The following is an 18,843-nucleotide window of genomic DNA, read 5'->3' as shown; positions in this document are numbered from 1 at the left end:
AAGACTAGGGAATTACATTCCTTTTCCTAAACCAAGAACTGGCATAGCATAGTTCTGAGTTTTTAAAACTGGTTTTTAGCCAATACACTAACAACTTCACACTTCCAACCTTCACCTTCATTTTGTCATTTTTGCCATATGAGGAATGGAGGATGACGATCTCTTCTCCATTAGAGCTATAAGTATTTATCTTTGGGATGTCAAGGTTAAAAATTATAAGCACTTTATCAAAAATACTCTTTAATAAAAAAAATCATCTTAAGAGAAGGGCTTCTAACTTCACTGTTAGGAGCTTCTCACCATAATGTTATGGGTCATGAGATCATGGCAGTTTGTATTTCAGAAGCCTTTAAAAGACATAAGAACATTTTAATATAATTTTCTTTGATTTTTGGAGGTCCCCATCAGCGCAAGCTATCGCATGTTTACTCAGTTGGCCCTGCACTGGCCTCAAAGCAATTATGATCTGACTCTCTTCCCTGTGACTTCTTACGCCTATTTCTTAGAGCAGGGGTTGTCTACCTTTTGGAGAGAGCAGGCTAGACAGCTGTGCAGTGTCATGGAAGGGGGCCATGCTATCAGATGTACTATAAGGATTGCTTAACGCCTTAAACTAAGCAACAACTCTTAGATAATTAGAGTTCAGGTGTTAAGTTGGCAGGCTGGACTGAAATCCCTCGTGGGCAGGAGGTTGCCAACCCCTGTCTTAGAGCATAAATTTTGAAGCATTCCTACCCTCCATGGCAATGAGTAAGTAAACAATAGATGTTTGTTTTCTTAATCAAATAAGGGAGAATACAAATTAATCCTGTTAATAAGGATATTGTCCAAATCCTGACCCCATTTTATCTCCAAAACATCTCTTCCTCATACTTTTCCAGAGTTTGGGCTCAATCTACTCAGGCTACTGTAAAACAATGGATTTGTGTCCAAACAAATACAATTTTTGAAATTATATTTTTCTTTAAACCCATTACTTTACTTAATTGGCCTGCCTCCTTACCCCTCATCTCTCATGGCAACATCAGATAGCACAGGGAATGACTCTTTTCTACAAAGAGGGAGCTTTGGAGTCTTACCTAACTAGATGGAGGTTTTCTTGAAATTCTGGATTGTCTGAAGATCTTTTAATTGGGCTACTGTACAATAATGGGTCTGTACAAAAAATCAGTCCATATTAAAAATTCCATTTACACAAAAAGTAAAGATTGTTTGATGACTTCAGTAATAAATCAGATTTTGAAAGTTCTCTGAGAGTCGTATAGTATCAGTGTTATGAGGCAAAAATTGAATACTAGCTAGATTCTCAGATATGTTTATCCGTCAGTAGACCAAATTGACTTTGCAAAATTCTGCTTGATAATGAGAATTGATTTCTGGATGTAGCAGAATAGTCATTCAGCTTGACTTTATTTTTGAATCTTGTTACTGTGGAAATTATTTAAATATTTTCAACAACTGTTGATTGATTTTGATATCTTGACTTTTGTTTAAAATTCTGTTTTCTAGTTGATTCTTTGTTGTTTTTGACATGAGTGATCAAAAGGTGAGGAAACTGAAACTTTAAGAGGCACCCTCACCTTTGTTAAAATAAATTTTCCTGTTTGTCTTATTGATTGCCTTTGTGTTTGAAAACTTTATCGGATCCCGAGCTGGAAGTCTTATGATTAACCCTCTATTCTGAGACAAACAGGGTCAGGAGGTCTTCCTCCAGGAGTTGGAAACTGCAGTTATTTACTCTCCTGATAATTAATGTAGTTGATGTTGCACCTGTCCCTGTGGTTTTATGGGCCCTGATGTTGTTCTGCGGAGGGTTTGTTTTGAGTCATGAATTCCATCCTTATACCCTTGTTATAAACAAAGTGACATTCTTCAAAGTCCTGTGAATTGTGTTCCCAAAGTGTTGTTTATAACAAATAATCTTTAGGCCTGGACCGCTTTGTCAGACTCCCCAGGACTAGGAAATGCAAAAATGTTATTATTATAACCATGAATACGGGGCTTTAATGTACCGATCTGAAAATTTCTAGCAGGTCCATTGTCGTTTTGAAAGGCTGCCAGAGATCTTTATTATATTATGTGTTTTATAAGGGAAGGCCAGTGGTCGTAGCTAACTCCAACCTGATGGAAGGGGGTGGAACTAATTGAGATAAAAAAGTTTCTCAAGAGGAGCTGGGAAATATAAAATTTATAGTCTTTGTAAAGCTGGTTATTTTGAGCTTTTCCTCAACATGAGAAGGGAATGTAACTCCGTACCTGATGAGGGAACGTTTACTTAAGCTGCATGTCGTCTGGGGAGAGAATCTTTCTTGCTCCTGACAGGAAGAAGTTAAAATAATTTCTCGCCCATCGTCTTCCCAGAGATTGTCTAGATAAAGTAAGGTATGTTTTTTCTCCATCCAAAGAAGATTTTGTTGGAGATGCAGAGGCACTTGTCTCTCTTATTGCTGAGAGGAATATTCCAATTCGGCTGATGAAAGGACTTGACTTTGCCAGGATGTCAAGAGATCAATAAAGTAATTTCCTATTTTTAAACATCTGACTTACCTGGTAGTTATATATATAGCTTAAGTCCCTGCCTCTTAGCTCTTCAAAACCGGCAATCGCCGATGGGTACGTCAAGGTGTACCACTAGTGCGCTGCTTACCCAGGTACCTTGAACCATTCCAACTGTTCCTCAGATCTTCCCAGGCCGCCATACAGGTTGCATCTTTGGTTTTGGGCGTTTGGCCCGTGATTTTCTTCAGAGTTTTGCCAGTACGCTTTGGCTTTGGACGCGTTTTTGGATTTGATTTGGATTTTCTGGATTTGTTAGAGCATTGTTGATTTTGACCTTTGCTGGGCTTTGAAGATTTTCTTCGATTTTTTCACTTTCCAAGATGTCTGACTCCCTTAAAGTGTGTGTGTGGGTGTAAACCCGGCTTGCTTCTCCGGCTGCGTTGGCGGGGAGAGGTTTTGTGTAAAATGCAGAGGGAAAAATTGCTGACGTTAAAGGATAGATGTGATGAATGTTTTGGTTTATCAAGTTTTGGATGGATTACTAAAGACTTGTTTCGGAGACTTGAAAGGGAAGGATCAGAAGAGCTCCGAGTAGTAAGTTAGCTCTTCAAAGCAAGATAGAGCAGGGTTTTGAAGATTTCCTCATATCAACCCTATTATTCATTCCCCAAGAGGGCTTCCAAGAAAGTCAACTGATACTGGATGGAGGAACCAAGTCCCATGGCAAGGACAGTGCCTCTGTCTAAGCTTTCCATTCAAGGCTTGGTATGAGACGGGAGAAGATCTCAGCCCTAGAGTTCCTTCCTCTTCTCAAGGGGATTTCACCAGTTTTGGTCGAATGTCAGGTCACATCTGTCTACTAAGGTTTCTTGGACTTTGTCAGAGACAGAATCATCTCAAGGGCAAGTGTTGTGGAGGTGTTTAATTTTTGGACTGGTGCTGTCGGAGCTTTAGATCTAAGCCGAGCTTCCAATTCACCAACCCTGGGAGAAGGAGTGTCCTTAACTGTATGGACAAGGCAGTCAGGGATGGATCTGAAGAACTGGCGTCTGTTCACTTTTGGTCACCCGGGCCTCTTAAAGAAGAGGGCCTTGTTTTCATGACTTCACAGCTAAGTCTGTCTCTCCTTAGAAGGGCAGAGTTATTGTTCGCCCCTTTGTCCAACCTTCTGTTCCCCCAGTCTTTGATTCAGATTTGACATCTCCGGGAAGTCTTAAGGAGAAGGCCAGAGCAAGATCTGTTAGCTCATTCTTCCAGACGCCCTCCAGCTTTCTTCTTCTTCTGCTTCAGTTTTGTCAGCCAGGAAGAAGAACCGGGCGTCGGAGGAACTTCATCCCCAGACGTCTCCGCATTGATGAAAATGAATTTCACCAGATAGCGGCCCCCTCTAAACCTAGGAAAAAAGTAGCTCCTTTCGATCAGTCCAGACACCAGTGCAGGAGCCAGGCTTCTTTGATGCAAGTCTTTCAGCCTGAGAATGGCGGGGCAGACGTTTGGTCACTATGGTGTTCTAGAGAAGGGTTACAAGATCCCCTTTCTCATGTTACCACCTCTTTGACTTCGCCGTGCGGGGATCTGTCGCGAAAATGTTTACCATTCAGAGAAGCCTCAGATTCTTTTAGACCAGCCTGGAGCAGTTGTTAGAGAAGAGAGCCGTGGAACAAGTTCTGAAGTTGGATTCTAGGTTCTACAACAGGATATTCTTAGTCTGGAAACAGTCGGGAGAGTGGGACCGTCTTGGATGTAGCTCTTGAGGATCGCGGAGGGCCAAGGAAAGATTCAAGATGGAAACGCCCAGTCGTTCTAGGGCTTTAAGACCAGGGGACTGATGGTCTCTCTGGACTTACAGGATGCGAGACTCCACACCATACATCCTCAGCGTCAAGGTGTACCTGAGGTTTGTGCTTTGGGGGGACGGTCAATCAGTTCAAAGAGATTGAGGTTTGTGCACTGCTCCTGTGGATCTTCACGGTGATCAATGAAAAACGAAGATAGTAAAGGTGGCTTCACCTGGCGGGTGTTCATCAGACTTCAAAAACTTATGAAACCTGGACGATTGGTTTTCCTGAAAGCTTTCTTCTCGGGGAAGTGTCTGGAGGACCTGACTTCAGAATTTACTCTTGGGAAGTCCCTGGGACTTCTTATGAAGATGGTTTTGTCCCATCTGATCCCGATGCAGTCAAAATGATGAATGAATGGGGATTCAGATGAACAAGGTGGCTTTTTGCTTTTCCATCCCAGCCAAACTGCTTTGATTAGGAAAAGTTTGGTATCTTTCTAGGAGAAAGAAACATGCCGGTGAGGGAATGGATGCCTCTTGCCGGGACCACTTCGCTGGGGAATCTTTTGTTTCATCTCGGGGAGGCTCCATGGGGAGACCACTCCAGTTTTTCAACATCAGAGGAGAACTGGAGGGACAAGGAGAATCTGGAAGAGACTTTGAGGATCTTTCTTTTTATCAAGGATCATCTGAAGTGGTGGTTCGACCCCTTAAAGCTTGCAGAAGAATTTTCATCTTATGTCTTCATGGATAAAGGACCAGTGTTGTTTTCCCAGCGAATTAGCCCAGGAAGGATGGGGAGCAAATCTTGAAGAAAAGGAACCCATCTTTGCTCAGGCACCTGGAGCTAACAGGGTCCATCCAGTCAAAATCTCAATTAATTGGGTGCTATCTTTCTGGCTCTTCACCTCTTCAAGCCTCAAGACTTTTCAGGCAGAATTGTCCTCCTAAGCTCAGACAATACACAGATCTTATATCAAAAAACAGGGGAAAGTCTTACCAACGACTGTTCATCCTAAAAAGAGTAAGGCTGGAGATCCTGCTTTGGACTCATGCTCGAAGGGTCACTATTCTCAGGTAGAGGTTCATTGCGGGCGTGGAGAATATGCAGCAGCAGACCTTCTCAGTCGGGAAAATCAGCTGCTTCTCCCCCTTCAGGCAGTGGAGGTTCCAGGAGGTATGTTTAAGCTGTGGAGGTATGGGGACGTCCTCTAGTGGACCTCTTTCCATTCAACTACCAGGATGGATACAAAACTTCCCCTTTATTGCTCCCCTGTCCAGACCCAAAGCGTTAGCCAGATCTGCCCTCCCTGGGACTGGAAAGGCCTCGATTTTACGCTTTCCCTCCCTTCAAGATCCTGGGAAAAGTGATAGAGAAGTTTACAAAATCTGAAGGAGCAAGGATGACTTTACAAGCCCTTTCTGGCCAGCAGCGGGGATTGGGAGACCAGACTGACCTTGGCCTTCCTAGTGGACTTTCCAAGAACGTTTTCCACTGGGGTGGACCTTCTCAGTGCAGCCGCAGTCAGACAACAGACTGGATGGTTTCCACCTTCAAAACCTCTCCACATTCCTGAGTCTGACCCGGCTTCAGACTATCACTGAGATTGGCTAGAGCAAGAGGTATTCCAGCTGTGGCAAAGGCCATCGCCTAAATGCCAGGAGACCCCAAATATTCACCAGCTGATGTCGACCAGTACAATGGTCTGTTTTAGGAGATGGGCATCAGGGTTTCTCGATCTGGACCTCTGGCTTCAAATAGCTGACTTCCTTTATCTTAGGCATAAGAATAAACTGGCAGTCTCGACATTCTGTTTATCAGAGGAACTAGGAGTTTCTGGTAAAGAGGCCAGAAGTCTCATCTGACCAAGGATCTTCAAGAGATCTTCTGAGATCTAGGGATGAGGATTCATTCCTCAACTCGGGATTTTCTTGGAATCTGGATGTTGTGGAACAGTTTAAAATTCAAGGACTTTTGAAACCTCTGTCTTGGCTTCCCTCAAGAATGAGCCTGACTAGGGACCCTGTCTTCCTAGAACAGTTCTTCCGAAGAGCTAAGAGGATTAGTGAAGTCCAATTCCATTCAAACATATTGGCAGAGAAGGGTCCTAATGCTGTATGCTCCCTAAATCCCCTTTGTTCTCAGCCAAGAATGAAAAGTGCCTTCAAAGTGGCCCAAGTCTTTTGAGATCAAGGTTTCAGGAGGGCCTTGGGCAAGAAACAGAAGAGTCCCAGACCTAGTGTTGGGCTCTCAAGCCGGACTCGGGTAGCAAGATTGGGAAACTAGAGGCTCATCAGGAGTTCTGGACCAGAGTGAAGAGACCTGAGCTTCCCATAAATCAAAAGAATGCCTTAGCATTTCTTTTTCAAAGAGTTACAACACTCATTCCTCCAAGACTAGAAGGTGACATGAGACTCCGACAAAGGCTCATGAAGTTGAGCCTACATCAACAAACAAGGAGGAACCCACTCAAAAGGTATGTCTCTGAATGATATTCTTGGGCAACCTTCTGGGCCAAGGAAAAAATGTGACATTGTTGACACGTTTCATTCATGGGGGAAGAGAAATTTGAAGACTGCAGACAGTCTGGGAGGAAAGGTCAAGTCCTGGCAACAAGAATGGGAGAAGAGGGCTTCACCAAGATATCCTGCAGAGGGTTGTTGTATTTTTAATCTTGTTGTATTTTTTGGTTGTTGGGCCACAGCTCAAATTGAGATGGGACGTACTCCCAATTTTTAGCCAGATGTTAGGTTCAATTGCCTTAGATAGGGCTTTTAAATTGGTGGTTGGTCGTTGTCCTTCTCCCCTCTCAAGATCATAATCAGAGTCATTGTGTTCACGCCCCGTGGCCAGGTCATCTAGTCTCCAGCTTTTAGGCCAACTTGCTGAATGGTTCACAGAGGTGCGGGAATGGATGGTGACAGATAACCCGAGAAGTCTGCTATGCTAAAGGCCAGATCTACTCAAACAACCCCACTTTATTTGTTCACCAAAACCTCCAAGGTCTTCCCACAGCTAACTGCCTTCAGACTATCGAAATATCAAGAGCTAGAGATTTTCGGAAGGAGGTCAGCTGAACAAAATGATATTTTAGGAGGTCATAAACCATCAGGTTTGTATACCAACCAAGTGGGATATTTTTAGAGGTTGGTGTAAAAACAACTCCCTCTTGAGACAGTCCACTACCTCTCTGAATAGATAGGGAATTTTCTTCTTTACCTTAAGAGGAATGAGTAACTTTTCAGTCTCTACTATTAAGGGATACAGGAGCATGTTGGCAGCGGTCTTCAGACACAGAAACTTGGACTTGTCTGCCAAGGTAAGGATGAACAAACCTTATCAGATTATTAAAATACCATTTTACACAAAAAGTCAGATCTTGCGTGGAACCTAGTAATGGTCTAAAGTTTTCATGTTCCTGAGGTTCGAACCTTTGCAAGAGATTTCATTGAAAGATCAAAAATTGAAGAATACTATTTTTGGCTAGATTCTCAGATATGTTTATCCATCAGAGACCAAATTGACTTTGCAAAATTCCTTGATAAAAGAATTGATTTTAGGAGCAGAATAGTCATTCAGCAGCTTTATTTGGGGTTTTCAGTTATAGAAATATTTAAAGATTCACAACAATCATAGTCTTGAGATTATGAATCTGGCAAGAAAAGGTTGTTTTAGAATCCTCTGTTTAAGCAGTTGATTCTTTGTTGTTTTGGACATGAGCACATCAAAAGAGAAGTAATGAAACTGTTCAGTTAAGAGGCACCCTCTACCAATGTCAAAAAATTTTCCTGATTTTCATTTGACTTTGTGTTTAAAACTATAGTCCATTCAGAATGTAATAACGGACCTCTAAGTCTAAAGGTTACAAACATGAGGTGCGGTTGCAACCTCTGTCAGCCTTAGAAACTAGGTCCTTACACAAATTTATCATGGACTTATATTCTGAGAAGCAAGTCAGTGTTTTGCCTCACAATTTCAAACTTATACGACTTGTTATACACTGGGACCGTTTATTGAGCTAACTCATTGTAGTACAAAGATGGGTTTTATAACCCTGCAATCCTTTAAAAAATGCAAGCTTTGATTCTTGCCTTGGAATAGTTGTAATCAAAATGGTTATTTTATAACCATGATACAGGGCAGTTTAATGTAAAGCTATGAAAATTTCTAGCAGAATATCCATTGGCAGTTTTGAAAAACTAAGGTTGTCTGTTAGAGGTTTATACCGGTTATGTGCTTTTATAAGGTCTTCAGCCCCAGTGGTCTTAGCTAACTCCAACCTGATGGAAAAAATAAAATAGAGATAAAAAAAGTTTGACTTAAACCAGGTAAGAAATATAAAATTTATATCTTTGCAAAAGAAAGATTTAGCTGTCTCTGACCCTCCAACATGTGTCAATCAGGGAATGTAATAACTACCAGGTAAGTCAGATGTTTAAAAATGATATTTGCATAATAAAATATGGGGACACATCTTTCAGCTCGACAGAATAGATGTTAAAATAATCCTCCTCTGAGAGACTAGGGGCATAGATAAATCTGAGGAACAGTTGAATGGTTTTGGTACCTGGAACCAAATGGTCGCACTAGTCCTTCCTGTTATGAAGAGAAACTCAAGCTCACTTATTGTGAAAGTAATATTCCAATTAAAGGCTGATGAAACTATAAATATAACTACCAGGTATGTATGTTCAAAAATTTATTTTATTATGAAAATATCATTTTTGTAGGGTAGTTGAGTCACATAGACTTATCTAAAGTTTTGCTTAGATTGTTTGTTCTTCAGTGAGATGGAAAAATTAGCTAGGTCAAGTTAAATAAGTTAAGACGGTTAGTTGAGGTTAGACCTGAGAGAACAGATGATAAGTGAAAGGTACAAAGTACTCAACAATGGGCCAAAAAGATGTTGCCAAGAACCTTTAGTTCTATCTATGCCCCAAAAGGGGTGCAGTCTGCACTTTGCTTACATGATGCACTGTTGATTGTGGTAAACACTCATTTTTATCCCAGCTTTCAGGTAATGTCTTTTAGGTTTACCATGCTTCATTTTTTACCTTTCATTTAAAAACAAACCTTAGAGGTGAGCTTTTGAATACAGGTATAGTTCAGCGGTCTCAGTAAACTAAACATTCACAGTGCTGCACACAAGCCACACTGACGATACTTCCCTAAGGGTCATCATGTGAAGTTACCTTATTGAAGGGATTTGACAATTTCAGTTTTGTGATCCCTTCAAAATTGGTATAAAGTAACATTAGCACCCACATAGTTAATTGTGGAAAGAGATTGAATTGCTTTATGTTGTCACATTGAAAATGCGGTGGATGGGAGAGTACATTGATATAGAAGTTGAAATTGAAATGATGACTGTCTAAAATATTGGCTTCCCTTTCAAATATGTTCTCAAGATCATTGTTGATAGGGAAAAAAGAACAGTTCAAGTCTGAGTGCAAACAACAAAGGTTTAGGTAGAAAATGTTTAGGAATGAATCATTGCAACAGCATTTATTAAAGAAGTAGGCTGAAGAGCACTGATAAAAAAGTGCTAAAGAGAGTAGAACTTTGAGGAACTGTGCTAGAAGTGTGGAAGATAGCAAATATTATACTGTCTTCACATATAATGAGGATGGATAGAAGTCTAGAATTAAATGTATAGAGAAAATGGAATAGTCTTCGATGCCTTACTGGCCTCAGAGATTTAATAACAAATTTTAGCAAACATAGAGGGCAATGAAATGGCAAAATTCCCAGCTGTTTAGGCATGCACTTTATTGACCACTTGTAAACGAAAGAATTATTCAGAGTTAATGTGTTTGCAGATGGGAAAGCTTAGTTGAATTCAACATGCAAATATAAAAATTAAATTGCTGGAGGCATTTGAGAATGTGAGAAATGATTTACTCGTATTTGAGAATAAGAAAGTTTACAATATTTAATTTATTTGAGAGTGTAATAGGCAATTTAAGCTTCAGTTACATATACAGTACTGATAATGTAGGAAGAGTGTAAAGGATTTAAGCTATTGCCATCCTTTGAACCAGGATAACACCATGATTGTCTTAGAAAGGAAGATTAGGTACTAGGGGTAACTGGGCAAAATTTAGAAAAGCTCAGGAGCCATTTCATCAGCAAAGCCTTTTAAAAAGTAGGTTGGATTATATGGAGCACATGCCTAAGTGGTCTTTAAAAAATGACTTGGCTGTCTTACAAACAGCAATTGTAATGGTGGCCATAGAATTTGCTGTGTAACAAAATTCTGCTACAGAATCATGGCCATTGGTCACTGAATTATTAGCTGATATCTAGAAGTGCCAAAATGTCACTGTCATTAATATTATTTTATAGTTTAGAAAACAGAATGCCATAAGCCTAAGGATGCAATAGGGAAAGCAGCCCATTATGAAAAAAAGAATCGAAAAATAATCAAATATAAATGACAAATAAGAAAGAAAATATAAGATGAATAATAAAGTAAGATTAATGACATAAAAAGCTTATAAATTTTGAAGTTAGACTTACGTTAAGCCCACTCAACAGAAAAGTATTTGGACTAAGTTTTAACTCTTGAAATTCCAACAATTCAGTTGTATTATCAGGAGAATAATTCCACAGTATGGGGCCAGCAAGAATAAGATGTATATATCTGTGTAGTATTGAACTTCACATACTACAAAGCAAGACTTAGAAATAACAGTCTAGTACTCTGTGATGGATAGTATACTCAAGGAAGATAAGAATGCACAGTGTTATAATTAAATGACACTGCCAGAGATTAATTCCAAGATCAGGGTCAAGAAATTTAATAAACTCCACAAGTTTTTATCCAGCGATTTAAGGTATAAGTCAGCTGCTGAAGACAAACGGAAGCAATATTCAAAACAAAATAAAAGACTCAAAACAAAATATTGTGAAAGACATTGTAAGAATGACCCTTTTTTATGTAGTTGGTGAAGAGATAGACCAGATATTATTCTCAACAATGAATTTGCATTAAAGAATGGTAGAATTTTAGGTGAACTTCATATTGTTAAGGACACTGTTAGTGAAAAGATATAGTTAAGAAGAGTCTAGTGTCCTTGGCCTACTAACATGCAAACTCTGAGTGTCATTAGGGTTTAACTTTTCCCCATTCCCCATAATTTTCACCATGTACTAAGCCTCTGTTAACAGATACAGCAACCAGAGGTCTACATTCAGAGGATGGAATCAAGGTTGTATACTTTGTGCATGTAATTTAAAAGTAATAGGCCAAGAACACTGTTCTTAGGAACACAGGTTACGTTCTTGTACAGTCTTTTATAGTGTCCCTTAACTACTTTGCAGTCTTTTGTAATGGTTTACCAACTTCCATCTCTCTAGAGTTTGAAAATGGGAATCTTGTGATTATTAAGGTCAAAAGCAGCATTAAAGTCAAGAGATGAATTTCATGTCTGAAACTGTGATGTATATACAGTATTGATACTTTTGCTAAAGGAAATAATGAATGGCTTGCTCATTCATCTTCTGATTGTTGTTTAGCAAAATCCAGCACAGGTTTAGGCTGTCATACCAAATGATAAACCTTACTAAAATACAGTATCTAACTTAATTGGTAACTACTTACTATATAGAGTGGTGTCTAATTTTATTGCTTTGAGATGGTGATGTGCTGATGGTATAAAAGCTGAGCTACAGATATGTTTTTCATGATTTTTTGCAACACTGATTGGTTAATTTACTGAAAAGTCATAGAACCTTAGATAAATCTTAGGTAAGTAGGTCTTCATAAATTTTATTGATCTGTCAGTCACTATTATTAAGCATTATGCTCCACAAGTAACCAGCAGTTAACAAAGTAGGTGAGACTTTTTCATTTCCTGTCTGGAGTGTGGTGTTTGATTTTATGTCGAACTGTGCTTTTATAATGTATGATCATTGATTGAATTTTCAGATTAACTTAATATTTTAGGTATAAAAACCTTAGTTACACTGCAGTGCCCATATTCTGACCTATCTTAGTTACCTTCAGTGTTATAATGGAAAGATTCAATGTAATAGCTCACATACTGTATTGCCCAGACACCTTAACAATAGCCAATTGATAACTCAGTAACTTTTTAACTGTTATTCTTTAGTAGTAACATCTTTTCTACATAGCATTTGCTAGAAAAGTCAAATGTAAATGCTGGTTAATATATTGAGGCTTTTATATCTTTATATTACTATTGTACTGTTGTTGCTTTCATTGTTATTATTTATTGAGTAGTTTCTTTTTTAATTCTTGTTATAAAAAGGATAAGTAGTAATTTTGGTTCTGTTTGTCATAAGATTCTTAGGATGGAATATTACATAACTTGTTGGTTTTCCAGGTGAATGATGAGATACGACAGAATGGAAACACTGCTGACATGATATTTAGCATACCACATCTTATCTCTTACATATCTCAATATTTCACCCTTCAGCCTGGAGATTTAGTGTTAACTGGAACCCCAGCAGGAGTAGGTCCTGTTTCTCCTGGTGACAGTATAACAGCTGGATTAGGTGACATTGTGTCAATGAAGTTTGATGTTATTCAAAGAAAGTAAATGGAATTTTACAATAATGTATTTACCTGTGTACAGATATATTTTCACAAAGTTATTTTGCTACACCTTTACTAAGGTTGTACAGATCCAAAATTTGGGTGTTTTATAGTACAGTAAACAGGAAAAAGTTTACACAAATTATAATTCTAGTAGCATGAAAAGATTCTTTCATAATCCTAGATAATAATGTACAGTATATTTTGCATTTTATAACTCGAGAGTTCTTGTTTCTGGTTAAACAAGCTAATGATGACATGTATTTTGGTACCTTATTGTGGTAGGTTTTTTTTTACTGGTAATTTTGGTTTTGCAATATATGCTTACTGTGGTTTGTGCGTGTAGGGTCGTCAAAGATGTATCAACTCCTTCAGTTTTCTCTTTTATTAATGCTTTACCTTTTGAAAAAGCTTATTGTTTGAGAAAATTAGGAAATGTCATTGTGATACTGATTAATTTGTAGGAAATTGGGAAGCTTGCAAAGAATAAATAAGGGTATTTGTTAAATGCAAAATGTTCTTAGTCAAAATGAAATTGGTAAACATTTTGCCCAAGGAGGGGGTAGCTTCTTGTATGCCAAATGATCTCTTGAAAAGGATTGAAATTTATTATTTCCTGATCCAGGAACTGTAACTAGAGCATCTGGCTGTTTTGCATTTTATTATACTATATTGAATACAGTGTACTATAATTCTTTTGAGTAGTACTATTTCCATCATAGATCATAGAAGATGTTATATATGGATTTTATAATCATCAGTTTTCCATTTTTAATATGATTTCATTCAACACTATCAAGATATTAATTTTACATCAGATATAAGGACAGTTGGTGAATATCGTAGCTGACAATGTTTTGCATTTATTATCTATCCAGAATCATCATAAATTTTTTAGTATCAGTAGAATGATTAAGACTTATCAGTAATTCATGTTCTAACTATTATACTTTAGAGAAGTGCAATATGAAATTATCATCAATTTAGCTAGGTCATTATGGTCAAAACTTTTTTCTTAAAGTTATATAATTCCTTGAAATATTTTTATGGTGCTTTTACAATCAATGATTGTAAACCATTATTTTTATATTATTTAGTGTATTACCATATTCTAGAATGTACTGTACATTGATGATACTGAAGAAGATTTTAGTAATGTCTGTAATATTTTGTCTAAAGTTTTCAGTTTCCATTAGCCTGTTATGTTACCATTATTGATTATTTGGATCCTGTAATTGCTTACAGTTAACAGCTATAGTTTATATTTCACAAGTTATATGACTTAGATGCCCAGTTAATTTTATGAAATATATACCTCACTCTGGCATTTTTGATGAAATATATACCTCACTCTGGCATCTTTGATGGTTGTATGTATTTTTTTAGGCCTGCGCTGTCACTGTGGATCAGGTTAACTGTTTTATAAGACTGCTGTGTTTTTTCTAACACTACTGTTTTTCTGATGTAAAATATTAAGATTAGATATGCAGTGAATGAAACAAACCTTTCGATTTAAAATCTACTTAAATACATGAGTTATCTTGAGACATTTTACAATGTGGTTTACGTGTTTATGACCTGTAATCTGGGACATGGTAAAGTAGTATCTGAATAAAATGCAACTAAATTTATCGTCATGACATGGCACAGCCCTGAGTAAGGTTGTAATTAAACTTATCCTCATGATTTATTGTTATGTTACATTTTATATGTATATTTTGGTAATATAATAACTGATTATAACATATATACATTATTTATCTTTCCAAATGAAAGTTGTGGGATTTAGTTTGTGTAGAACCTGTTTATTACATTACATTTTTAGTACACAGTTACAGTATTCACCTTGGTTTTTGGCCTTTATCCATTATCTAGGATGGAAGGGTAATTGCATGAACCCAATTCCTCATTTGTTACGCCAGTCTAACATTGTCATAACTTCTCTTGTTCTCTTTTAGTTTTGTCTTTATAGGCTGACAAAATTGTTTGGACTATGTGTTGGTGGTGGTAAGTGCTTGTAAAGGCCTTAAACTACAGCCTGGTCTTGAGCCCTTTGGTCCACATCCATTTGTGATGGTTTAGATAGTTTCACCTCCTTGGTATGTTTGTAATCATGTGCCCCATGCCTGGATACTTTTATTTTCAGTTGTCCTCACATTTTTTTTTTATTTTGCATTAGTTTGTGATATTTCATTTATAATTATGGAGGGTTTGATACACAGTATGTGGCCCTGTATTACATAAGATTCATGATTCTCTTGATCACCCCTGTTTAATGCTTCCATTGCATTGTGATGGAGTGTTTTAAGTACAACACAAACCCTTCTTTATGTGGCCTTGATTCATTTATTTGAGAAATTTTTGCTTATTTAATTACAACCCTATTTATTTTAATTTAGCCTCTCATGCATATGTGGGAAGTCCAGACACTCCAGTACAATACAATTAAGAACAACCATCACTTCGTCATTGTATCCAGGTCCCCAGAAATCACCTTTGACAACCATTCTCATCATGTGTTTCTGCTTCAAGGATAACATCTGTTCAGTTCACCCCAGTTCAGGGGTTTTCAGGATTGCCTTTCACATCATACCAGTTTCATTTTTTATTTTTCTGTTACTGAGTAATTTTAACACTTAACGGACGGGAATCCTTATATGAGTATCTATAACAGGTTTTGGGTGATGAACAGGAATCCTCATATGAGCAGTCATATTTTGCGCCATATTGTTTGAATGAATTTAGTGGGAAAGATATACATAGCATTTCAATAGTCCATAAGTGACTTATGGCAACTATAACAGTTCAGCACAGGAGAGACATGATTAGTATGCCTTGAGGTTTCAGAGGGGAATGTACTGCGTCCCTGCAGCTCCAGGGCTTCTTTTTATTTATTTGTTCATAAATATACCCAGGGATTGCTGTGGATTTTAGTTGTTACCTTTTAAGATAGTATGTCAGCATAATTGTAATTTTGCAAAGAAAAGTACAAAGAAATATTAGAAAAAACATCTATACCCCACAAAAAATTACTGCATCTTCCCATCTCAGTAAATCCCGTAAATATTTTACAACAAATATACTCAGAATTTGTCATTGATTTTAGTTCTTATCTGTTATGATACTGTGTAAGTAGTAATTATAAATGTACAAAATAAAATAAAATTAACTATTAGAAAAAACATGCATTACTTGGTAAAGTTAATGTATTTTTACAAATCTTGTAAAAGAGGCCCCACACAGGGTTGTAAATATTCACTTTCAACTTCCCGTGGAAGGTAGGGCTTCTTTTTATTTATTTGCTCATAAATATACCCAGGGATTGCTGTGGTTTTAGTTCTTACCTTTTAAGATAGTATGTCAGCATAATTGTAATTTTGCAAAGAAAAGTACAAAGAAATATTAGAAAAAACATCTATACCCCACAAAAAATTACTGCATCTTCCCATCTCAGTAAATCTCGTAAATATTTTACAACAAATATACTCAGAATTTGTCATTGATTTTAGTTCTTATCTGTTATGATACTGTGTAAGTAGTAATTATAAATGTACAAAATAAAATAAAATTAACTATTAGAAAAAACATGCATTATTTGGTAAAGTTAATGTATTTTTACAAATCTTGTAAAAGAGGCCCCACACAGGGTTGTAAATATTCACTTGCAACTTCCCGTGGAAGGTAGGGAAAAATTTTTAGAATTTTTTTCTTACACCAACTGCATTTGCACATCTTACTCTTTCCACTGATGTGTTTTTTTCTTAAATTGGCCAGACTTAAAGTTTGCCCAGTCTAGGGGTGTGCTTGATATATATTTAGCCCATCCTTTAAGAGTTAAAGTTGATGATGATCTGAAGAAAATTTTGCAGTTACTTGAAGTAAAAAAAAGTTGAGAGTTATTGATTTGCATAAACAGAGAAAGAGAGAGGTTACTAAGAGAAAATGTTTAAGGTTTTATTGATTTGTGTAATTTGCAAGGCACACAGAAAGTACTGCAATTTAAGTATATACATTGATGTAAAATGAGAACAAGAGAAAGAGAAAGGTTGTTAGTAAAAATGTAAAGATTTGATTACTGTACTGAGAAAAAAACATTGAGGTTCAACTGATTTACAGGAACTTGGAAAGAACAAGTGAGAAAAATAATGTCCAGGTGTAGAATGGATGAAGTCTATGGGGTTCAAAAATGATGTGTAATTTAAGTGAAGACTAAAGATATTGCTCTCTCTCTCTCTCTCTCTCTCTCTCTCTCTCTCTCTCTCTCTCTCTCTCTCTCTCTCTCCACAGTTGTGGATTGGCATCTGGATACCCTTTTCCTCCATCCTTATTGAACTTGGGTTTTAATGTGCCATGCACCTTACCTCAGCTTTTATTTTCACTTTTCTCAACAGCTCTCAATGTAATGCATAGATTTATCTTTTGGTCCAAAATGCATCTGCGTATGTTCATGTTGGAATAGAACACAAAACATTCACCTTCTTAATATTAATATTAAGTTTACTCTGGAGAGAGAGATAAAAACTTCCTTTCCTCAATCTCCTTGTCTCCAGAAATAATGGTTTTTATAAGCTGTATTCTGGACAAGACACTCCTGAGGAACTTGATCTGAGGATTCCCCTGAACCAATTGCCCCACTCCAACATCAGGCAGTCGTGAAGTTTGGGTCCGAGGACCACCAACCGCAGTAACCAGTTACTTGATTTATATGGTGAGGTGCAAGCTAATCAACAATGAGCACTAGTAAAGAATCCCCATAGTACACCACCACACCATTTTCTTTCTTACCACCTATGGGTAAATGTGACCAGAACAGCAACTTTTCATAATTACTGCTACATGGAATTACATGTAATGGAAAGCTGTTTGCCTCTGTCATTTATGTAACAAGTCTGACAACTATGGATGAATATTTGCCAATCACCATTTTTTTCTTCGCTTTTACATCCAGGTTTTTTTGTGCTTAACGAAAATGCCTTTTGCAGCTTGATGCATCTAAGAAGAGGAAGCTACTTTAGCTGAACAGCTTTGGTGATGAAGAAAGAAATCCCGGGACCAACTCGAAAGAACAAAGAATGTGTCCATTCGACCAATGACGGTTGCTGCTGTTGAAAAGAGAAATCTAACACTGAAGATCTCTGAACTTGCAGAAAATAAAGTATTTGATTACCATATCCCTTGACTCAACATTTACTGGGCCTTGCCCAAAGGCATCTTGTAAATGTGGTAAGAGGCCTGCTGTGGATCTGTGGACTCTACCCAACTAACAGATTATAGAAGAGTCAGAGGTTGGTTTAATTAAACTTGATTATACAAGCACAGGTCATTTCTCTTGTAAGTTGTGGTAAAAGAGAGTTAAGGCATGGACCACTGGAACTTAACAATCCGAAAGAAACATGAATACAGTGAATGGCGCCTTTTCTTTCATCTTCAGTTTATATTCAACTCTTGGTGAACGTGCATTACATCAGATGCCTCATCCTTCACCTAAGCTACACCATCAGCTCACGGTTGATTTCCGAAAGGTAAACTGTCATAGTAACTTTGCAGGTAGATTATTCTTATTTCAGAAGTTTAATCTATGTTACAGTTACTTACAAATTGATATGAATCAATGAGAACAGCATTGTGCCTAATTATTGTCTTTATTAATATAGCTGTCTGTAACATTAGTAATATCTTTGATTCAGAGATTATTACGAATAAATCAGTTCATTATTTTCCTCGTTCTCGTTTAAATCTGTGCCTAAGGTGAGGATAACTGGGACGGCCATAGTCCCGATACAGTTCCATCCTTGACTGGCAGTGTACACCTGAAAGTGGGTTGACTTGCTCTCTGTTACTTGATCATTTACTCTTTTTGAAATGTGTAACATATATATATATATATATTATATATATAATATATATACATATATGTATATGCTGTATGTGTGTGTGCCTTTTCACCCAATAGGAAGTGGTTCCCCAGAAAAGACAACAATCACTGTTACATTTATAATT

At 37.4% G+C, this 18,843-nt stretch overlaps 1 protein-coding gene across 3 annotated transcripts in view; it reads left to right on the top strand.

The window, feature by feature from the left end:
* LOC136853446 (oxaloacetate decarboxylase, mitochondrial-like) overlaps nucleotides 1-16,166 on the top strand; it is a 31,110-nt gene extending 14,944 nt beyond the window's left edge. For all 3 annotated transcript variants that reach the window (XM_067129035.1, XM_067129037.1, XM_067129036.1), the window contains exon 4: nucleotides 12,629-16,166. In XM_067129035.1, the coding sequence (XP_066985136.1) occupies nucleotides 12,629-12,847 (219 nt within the window). In that variant the 3' untranslated portion in view covers nucleotides 12,848-16,166. The remainder of the gene's footprint in view (nucleotides 1-12,628) is intronic.
* The last annotated feature ends 2,677 nt before the right edge of the window (nucleotides 16,167-18,843 follow it).

This window comes from Macrobrachium rosenbergii, chromosome 27 (assembly GCF_040412425.1).
Source record: "Macrobrachium rosenbergii isolate ZJJX-2024 chromosome 27, ASM4041242v1, whole genome shotgun sequence".
NCBI lineage: Eukaryota > Metazoa > Arthropoda > Malacostraca > Decapoda > Palaemonidae > Macrobrachium > Macrobrachium rosenbergii.
Note: the sequence above shows the minus strand (reverse complement) of the source record. Positions and strands in the feature narration are given on the sequence as shown.